The sequence below is a fragment of the Haliotis rubra genome, unplaced genomic scaffold (genome assembly GCF_003918875.1).
Source record: "Haliotis rubra isolate DU_JTF1 unplaced genomic scaffold, ASM391887v1 Scf373, whole genome shotgun sequence".
NCBI classification, from domain to species: domain Eukaryota; kingdom Metazoa; phylum Mollusca; class Gastropoda; order Lepetellida; family Haliotidae; genus Haliotis; species Haliotis rubra.
Window position 1 is genome coordinate 129,085 of NW_025767050.1, and position 9,415 is coordinate 138,499.

The 9,415-nt window shown below is 42.3% G+C and overlaps 1 protein-coding gene across 1 annotated transcript; it reads left to right on the forward strand.

Moving 5' to 3' along the window:
• The first annotated feature begins 2,360 nt into the window (after window positions 1-2,360).
• On the forward strand, window positions 2,361-5,434 carry LOC124286030 (CHRNA7-FAM7A fusion protein-like). Its single transcript, XM_046722346.1, has 2 exons — window positions 2,361-2,810; window positions 5,210-5,434. Exons 1-2 carry the CDS (start codon window positions 2,361-2,363, stop codon window positions 5,432-5,434), a joined length of 675 nt encoding a protein of 224 aa, XP_046578302.1.
• Window positions 5,435-9,415: the final 3,981 nt, after the last annotated feature.

Below are 9,415 nucleotides of genomic sequence, written 5' to 3' on the forward strand. Positions count from 1 at the left end.
GTCCGGGGAAATTATGAAGATGTGTGAACAGGAATGAATGAAACTTAGACAGCAGGTATAAAATGATAGGGAACAAGAACGAAATAAACATGAGTGAAGCAAAATGTCAGAATAGGAGGAAATCCTATGTGACCACATAGAGGTCAGAGAATTTGGAGACAATCATCAAGAGTCACTAGACAGAAGGAGGAAGCACTGCTGGTGCACCAAGAACCACAAAGAACTATCCAGTACAAAGCAAATCAGCTACACATCGCCATCACAGACACGACACATAAAATACACTGCATAAAGTGAAACTCCACAGAACGACCGTCCTTCTAATGCGGGCAAACACGCAGGGGCGGATCCAGAGGGGGCTGGGGGTTGGTTCGGGGTGTTCACCCCCACACCCTTCTCCCTCGACAAAATTTTCCCCCTAACCTTTTGACTTCATGACTTTATGTGTACCCACCGTATCCAAAATCCTGGATCCGCCTCAGAAACACAAATATTAACAAAGCAAACACACACAAAAAGAACACGTAGAGAGAAAATGATCAATCAATTCGAGAATAAAAAACAGAGAAATTGGAAGTATAATAAATGACATACTGAGAGCACAATGTCCATATGTGGAGGAAGCTATCAGGAAACATTGACAAAAATTGAAATATAACACCTTTACATCTAACTTCACTTGCGAAAAAACACATTGTGCGTCATTAAAAATATGTGTGGTTGAATATCTCTAACGGAGCTACTGAAATATTTGTTTGTGTGTGTGTGTGTGTGTGTGTGTGTGTGTGTGTGTGTGTGTGTGTGTGTGTGTGTGTGTGTGTGTGTGTGTGTGTTTCATCTGTGTAAAATGGCAATTTTAAGAACGTACAAAACTGGAGCTGAGAAGGGTTTTGATTCACACATCATTTCGTGCACGAAAGGATTTTGCCTCTGTGCTAGGGAACAATCTTATCATTGTTTATCATTTTCACTCTCATCCTGTACGTATTGTAGCACCTGGTAGCTGTGCATCGTTTGCATGCACGGTTCCCGCTCAGTTGGATCAATAGACATTGACATAGTGGACGGTGCATCATTGTCAACAAAGTTAACACATGTATTTCTGAAACGATTTATTGATATCCTGAAACATTAAGAGCACCGAGTATTCCATTGACATTTATTAGAAATTAAACATTAAGTCGTACACCATTCCCCGTCTCTTAGGGCAGTGTACTGTTTGTGCTGCCTTATTATAGGAAGTGTTGTGTTTTCCCCGGATACAACCGCCCGCCATCAGATTACCAGCTCTCACCTCACCAGTTTATTGTTTGCCAAGTTGTCAGGTTACAGTGAGACCTGATATTATGATAAGTAGCTGGTGTTTGGATTTCAACGCACTTCGGCTTTTTCAGCTTTAGGTACACATTTGTTGCAATCTGTAGAAAGGCTAACATGCCAATATTAACTATTTCTTTGTTCTAAAACACATGCGTGTACAGAATCGTCTGGTCGATTTGGGTAGAGGATTACTCATTACAGTAAGCCAATTACACAGAAAAACCCTGCAACATACCACACATTTACCTTGCCACATGAGGCAGCGTCAAGCCAATCACATACTGCTTCTCTAATCTATGGTTCATTGGCCTCTTCTGCAGTATAACAAGGGAGTTGTCTCCATTACTCCCACATATGAAGGCTAACAGTGCATCAGTGAAGACGATACAAGGTGTGACGACCGTGAGTTGAGATAATCTGGAAACATGTGTCGGGTCTTTCTGGTGCTTCTCATCTCTGTTTCAAGCAGACAGCTAACATTCTCTGCCACCATAGATACCTTACATCGTCTACGTCATCACTTATTCACTAACTACACCTCAGATGTAAGGCCGTTACTAAACCAGTCACAACCTCTTGTCATAGATGTCGATTTCCAGTCCATAAGGATTCATCACATTGACAACACACAAAAGGAGTTCTCCATCCGGGGAATACTGTCCCTTGCTTGGAAGGACGAGTTCCTCTCTTGGAAATCAGCTGAGTTTGGAGGTCTGAAACACTATCACCCAAAGACAGAGGAAATTTGGATTCCACGCATGCTCAATGAAGACGGTATTGAAGGCCAAGATGTTATGGACACGATAACAAGGCGGGTGTTGTACAAAAATGGATCGGTTCTGGTTCATGTTCCTGGGTATTTCTCAACCTTTTGTAATTTTGACATGACATATTTCCCGTTTGATAGTCAGTCTTGTAACATCCGTCTGAACTCCTTAGATTATTTTGCTGAAGAACTGGAATTCCGTCTTGTTTCAAAACAAGTGACGACCATTGGACATTATAACGCAGATGCTGAATGGACTTTGGTCTGGGCTACGATGGCAAATGGTCAAATCATCAATACTGCACATAGGTACAACAGAGTTAGCATCACGTTCCTGGTAGCCAGAAAGCCTTTGTTTGCCATTTTAAACATCGTCATCCCCATCGTCACCATCTCCGTCCTCAGCATGATGGTGTTCCTCGTCCCCGTGGAGTCTGGGGAGAAGTTGTCCTTCTCTCTGTCAGCGTTGTTGTCACTGGCAGTCTTCATGAGCTTCATCAGTGAACAGATTCCTGCATCGTCGGAGAAACCACCACTGCTGGTCATCTACCTGACGTCGATGGTTCTGCTGAATGCTCTGTCAGTCGCCAGTACAGTTCTCGTCTTGCTGTGCCATCACCGAGGATCTGTTGACAAGGAAACCAGAGCATACAAAAGTTCATTCAACCCGAATACTGCTGATGTTGGGAACGAGAAACCTTCATTAAGAAAACTCATTCCGTTGGTCTGCTTTGGGAAGAATAAGAAGTATATGTCAGCCAGCCGTGCCTTGAACAACACGCTGCTTCTGCTATTTATGGGTGTTGTCATTGGAATTACTATTGGTTTAATGGCTCGAATGACAAATAACAACTGACATTTTAATAGCTACTCCGAACAAACAAAACGTCGGATTTTACTTCAATCAGAAATATATTTCATTGCCATGATTGTGTAAACTATTATTTGATATTCCACAACATGCACTGCCTTGTGATTTGACATCGACAGCAGTCACTGAAACATCCGTGGAGCGATGTGGCTGTGGTCACTGTGGAAGTGGTATCACAACAGAAAGTCACCTTATCAAAACCGTGTGTGGCCCTCGCCTGCATCAATCAGAGAGCTCTGTATCGTTGTCTTATTGACGTCACTGATCCATGAATTTCCTGTGGCAGAATGTTATTCCATTCTTCAAGGCAGTTTCAAATTCGGGAAGGTTCTGACTTGGTTTAACATGTCTGTCCATGCAGCGAATATTCTGATTTCCACGAATAGGAACAAGACCGGTGTGACAACTGTGTGCAATTCACAAGCCATTACAGATCCACCTTCTCCTAAACGGTTCCTCTCAGACAAGCGTAAGCATAACGTTTATTCCTCCGGCTCTACACCTGATGTCTATCCTCGCCTTTGGAAAGTAAAAAACGCCATCCAGATGTCCACTCTCGACGTTGACGTCAGTAATGTGGATAAGAACCAGGCTAACGCAATGCTTCATGGCTCAGATCATGCTGTCGCAGCTGATAGCGAACAGTTTGATCACTGATTCAGTTATGAGTTCCTATAGTGGTCTGTGTAGTAACGGTTGCTGGGAGAAAACGATTGCGTAAATGTCAGTGAAGTGGTGTGAACTTTGGTAGTAATACGTGGATGACCCTTTCGTGGACGATCAGTGGTTACTCCGGTAACATTGTAACGCATCCTACGACGTGTACGGACCTCACGACCGCACCAACTTGTAAAGGAGCGTCTGCAGTACGCATGCCAGCGTGAAACCTTTCGATGGCTCCGTCAGGAACATTATTGAGGAGTCTTGGCATTTTCAGACTCTCAATGTCGAAAGACTGTGTTCAAATTGTTTTCTAACAACTGAATTCAATGATGGCCAGATACCTTAACATTCGCATGTACGACATGTAAATCGTGCGATCCACGATGTTCTTAGGATTGTAGTTTTAACGTTTGTATTAGCTGATACCCTATGTTTGTCGTATCTATCAACTATGGTGTCTAAGAAAAAAATATAAATATAATTTAGTTGAGTCATTTTATAAATAGTAGTTAAAGTTTTATGATGCTTTAATATGGATCTCAGATGGTGATGTCTGTAATTACTTTAGTTGTTGTTGTAGGTATATAATCCAACGTCATGCCCTGTGTGTCTTGCTACAGTTGCCAGTGTGTGCCAGCTAGTGTATCTACACCAGAATGACATGTCAAAGTGTTACACACACATGGTTACAGATGCGGTCCTTACTGACCTGCTGACAGTTAATGTACACTGTAATCAGTGTCAGCCCTCTTTAACATAACATTGACAGTTCAACCATCATTCAGCTCTGCACCATTAAACTTGTCCTGTCCGAATATGAATATCCAGCTAAGGTCCATGCAGGTAGCAAAAGTAATGGAAGTCCACATGGTCCCTGGTATGGTGATCTACCTTCAGTTGTTAGCAATCTATAGCCCGTTTATATATTGTGTTGTCCTCTATAATTAAAATGTTTTAGATTTAATTACTAGTTTTACATTTGTATCAGTGATATTCTAGTTGTTTTACTGTCCTTCGTTGACAGGCTTTTTATAATTTACCTATAATTGTTCTTTATATGCAACTTGATATAGTCACGATATGGCTGAAATACTGTCGATGTGACTTAAAATCTTAACTCACTCACCGAATATGAATAAGATAATACCTGTCTCAATGATCTATGCATTTTCAAAATAACTACCTTTGACAATGGAAACAGTTCAATAGGTCTGTGGAATGAGGAGATTTACCCTGACCTTGTATGCTTCTGAATATTACTATTCCTGCGTACATGTGCCCAACATGTCCGGGGACATTGCCATTTGGTTTACTTGTTACTAAACATAATCTTGGGCCTTCCCTTTCTGCCAGTCATTGGTATTAGTAATGGAAGAGCTTAGAAAAGTCCTCCATAATGAAGGTTGAGTTATCTTGTCCTTTTTAAAATAAAAATTCAAACGTTTGGAGAATTTATGAGTCAAGCTTTGATTTTTAAAAGTATATTTAATTTCATAGAATTTTTCTTCTTCTTCTTACAAGCGAAAACCAACCTGTAGGCCAGACGTTGAGGACTTACTCCACAAAGTCATAGTGCTCTTTACGACCAGTGGCAGGCGGCCTCTCATGATCTCAACAGGGAAATGGAGGTTTTCTCTGATCTTCTTGCCAACCTGGAAGACAGTGACCCTAAGGACCCTGTATCTGGCAGTCTTGCCAAGGCACCCATATGCATGCCTCATTCTGAGGTACATGGTACGGAAGTGTCATGGCAGAGTTCTAGCACAAAGCCAAATACGGAGGAGATAGACCCCTCGGGTTCCCCAAGGTGGTAAGGTTAATGTCCATCAGAGACATGCTCTAACCCTGGGTATAGGGAAAGGAGGGGGACAGGCAAAACCAAATATATGGCCCCTCAACCAATCCCATTTAACTCAGCCCAGTGGATTGATACACGTGAAACCCCATCCACCCAAGGGACAGCTATATCCAGGTCCCGTCGTCCTCAGCCTGCACGAGATGACAGTGTGAAGGATAAAGCATTGGAAGGCAGGGAAATCTCAGATAGAGAGCCAGATGGGGAGGAGAAGGCACATCTGCTCAAGCGAAATGGGAGTGATACCGTTGGGCCTCCGACTTCAAGCACCCATGTTGGACCTGGAGAGATGTATCCGGAAGATGAGACAGAACATGGTTTGTCAAAATATACAGAGGGATACCCTCGGGTTAATCGTGCTCAAAGGGAACAGGATTACCCTGTATATGGAGATACCTATGGACACTCCTATGGCAGCCATAAATGTTCAAAGGTCTCAGATGTATGGAGACTATATTGAACACGATCCAAGGGAGCATCATTCCGTAGAAGGCCCTAACCGATGCCGGGTGGATCGTATACAGCCTGTGGCCCGCATACCAACCAGTTGTGTGGAACTCCAGGCACTTGGGGGTCATTCTGGATGTTTTAAAGATGATCCCCGCACATGCCCCAAGATAGGCAAACCTCTACGATGTGTAAACCTCAACGTAATGATAGAATAGAAAGGATTCAGCAAGCTACTCATCGTCGTTTATCTGACTTGACTGGCAGGTACTGGATAAAGCTGCAACATATTCGTCAACAGTGATGTTCGGGCCCTTCACATAATAGCACCCCAGAGAAGGCTCGAACACCCTCAAAATGTCTCGGATAGGAGCAAACTTGTCCTTTGCGCAACGAGCACTTCTCGACGCCTTGTCATCGAACCTGAGCATGGACATGAGATCTAAGAACCGCCTTTCAGACATTGCAGCCCTGACAAAGGGAATTCTATATCCCTTACTCCACAACAGCTTTGAAGCCACCATCGACTGTTTCAGGTGACCAGTAGTCATCAGATCTCCTATCACCGCCCGAATCTCATCATCATTCGTTTATTTTCAAACACTTTCTTGTTTCTCTCACAGCTCTCTTCCCCTCTATGTTCGTGGGCGGTAGGGCAGCTTAGTGGTTAAAGCGTTCGCTCGTCACCCGGGTCGGATTCCCCACATGGGTACAATGTTCAAAGCCCAGTTCTGGTGTCCTCCGCCGCGATGTTGCTGGAATATTGTTAAAAGTGACCTAAAACCTCACTCACTCATTCACTGGCTGGTGACAATGGACTTGTTGACCATCTACTGCCATCTTTTCCAACCACAAACCTTTGTCCAGGTTCATGATTATCAGCAGTGTTTTCCTGCTCTGTATCACTGGATGATGTGCCATCACTGGAAGTGGACGGCAGAAACTTGCTGTCTGATCCTCTGTCTTCTGTGAAAAGTGGTTATGCTTCATCATTGGCCTCGTAGTTGCTTAACTGGCCAAAATCTCATTCAAACCTCCGTAGCTCTACCTTCGTTTGCTCATTTTGATGCAACAAAAAAGTACAGTCAACTGAGTACATGGACTGTTTGGATGTAGAACACCAACCTTTTAGCAATGTCCCGGGGCCTATCAATCCCATGCATGCACTTAACGTGGGTGAAAGTTAATAATGACCAAAAAACTTAATCAGTAATTAAGTGTTGATGAAAACGTTTTTGAGACAAGTATTCACAGTACTGGAGGAAGTTTCAGCTAAAAGTTGTAATTCCTTTGTAAGATATAGAAGCGGAAACAATTATTTGAAACGTATTGACAGGTCCTGTGTCTTCGAAGATAAAGTTTATTGGACTGATCTATATTGTCAACGTATGTCATGGACAATGTTTCCGTCGTTGATACAGTTTTTATGATACTTCAACATCGATCCCAGATGGTGATGTCTGTAATTACTTTGGTTGTTGTACGTATATAATCCAAAAACCGATGGTTGATGTTATGAGCATATGTTGTGTGTGTTTCGTTATTACAGTTGACATTGTGTGTCAGCTAGTTCCATCGATACCAGAATGACATGTCATAGTGTTACACACACATGGTTACAGATGCGGTCCTTACTGACCCGCTGACAGTTTATGAACATTGTAATCAGTCTCACTGTTTAACATAACATTGTCAGTTCAACTATCATTCAGCTCTGCACCATTAGACTTGTCCTGTCAGAATATTACCACTCGCTCCAGGTGATAAAAGTGGCCATAGTGCACACTTTGTGTGTACACTGTTATCAACCATCTCATTGTGTACATATGGCTCCTGGTAGGGTTTTAACAAATCTGTTTATAATTTATAAATATTGTGCGCACACACACACACACACGCACGCACGCACACACACACACACACACTCGAGGCGTTCATAGTGGCCAGAGTGGTCTGTCTGAGGCTTTCTGCTCGGTATACACCATGTGTGTACACTGTTATCAATCACCTCATTATGTACACGTGGCTCATGGTAGGGTATTAACTAACATGTTTATAATTACTGAACATTGTACTCACACCCATACCCACTCGAGGCGTTCATATGGCATTTTGTATTTCGAGGCGTTCATAGTTGTCACAGTGTGGTCTGTCTGAGGCTTTCTGCTCCATGTGTGGACACTATTATCAGTTAAACTCATTATGCACACGTATTCCCGATGGGATATTTACTAACCTGTGTATAATTAATGAGCTTTGTACAATACAGTTATATCTGTTAGCCTGTCTCATTGCCCATTACGTATCCAGGATAACTCTCTTTGACATAGAATAGGTCTGTGGTATCAGCAATTTGAGAAGATATGTTTCGCCCACCATGACGGAGTTTTTATCATCGTCCTTCATGTACTTCCTACAGTGATGGATGACAGCAGCCTACTGGCCCTGTTAAACGCATTTACGTTGTTGTGAGTGTGATGACATTCAGATATATTTCTTGTCTAGCTGTTGAAGAATAATCTATGACATATTTTCAAAGAAGGCGATTAAAATCAAATTCCCTCCCTTTCTGTTACTTAATAGTCTACTTGTATATTCTGCCAGATTGATACACGAGGGTAACAAAGAAACGAATTAAAAGACAATAAATAACGTACTACCTGTATGGATTGTATAATCACTGGTGTTCTTATAAACAGCTGCTGTGAACTCATCTATTATATACATGTATACGCTTTGTCTTTGCTGTCATGCTGCTAACCATGTTGAACAAAGACTTGTTCTTGAGACTTGTTATTTATATTCTAGTGCTCTTCTAAGGAGTCTCTACTTGACTTTTTGGCTATCTTTTACACGATATATGCGACATGTAGTTGTCTGAACATTTCTAGCTGTAGATCTTTTGTCATTCGGGACTCATCTTATATTTGGTTAAATTTCATTCCTTCAAAATCGACCTCAGATAGGAGAAATGGTTGTAACATGTAGGTGTCTCTACTTTTCCAGCTATGCCATTCGGGACTCCTCCGTTGAGACCTGAGAAAAGGGGACTAAGAAAACAAACTATCAAACCCCTTCACACCGCCGTAACATGTATGCATGGGGATTATTTAAGCATCACTGAATAGAAGGACAATTTTTTCTAATTTGGGTCCAAACAGGCAATCACAGCCAAGCATATGTGGTAGTTTAGGATATTTTGGGTAAAGGTTTAGTTTTATTTGGGCTTGGGTTAACCTAACATGGGTTATTAATGTGTTGTCGGCTATGGTGGTATGCACAGCCACAACACACCCGGCAGGTTGTGCCTGACATGTGCAGCACATGGATTGCCTGCCTCTAGCCCTATAAAGGGAGTAGCTTCACAGCACTCCTTGTTTTTAGCCCACTGGTTACTTCGGGTGTTATATTTTTACCAGCGATGAGGCCTGATTCATAGAGCCTACTTGAAGTTGGCTACTTTACCACCATCACATAAAACAGTACACAAGGT

What these genes read in the sequence shown, in the direction of transcription:
- LOC124286030 (XM_046722346.1), top strand. Translation starts at nt 2,361, where the DNA reads ATGGCAAATGGTCAAATCATCAATACTGCACATAGGTACAACAGAGTT. An exon ending in TAAGAAAACTCATTCCGTTG is followed by an intron (nt 2,811 to 5,209) that starts GTCTGCTTTGGG and finishes CTTTACGACCAG; the next exon opens with TGGCAGGCGGCCTCTCATGA.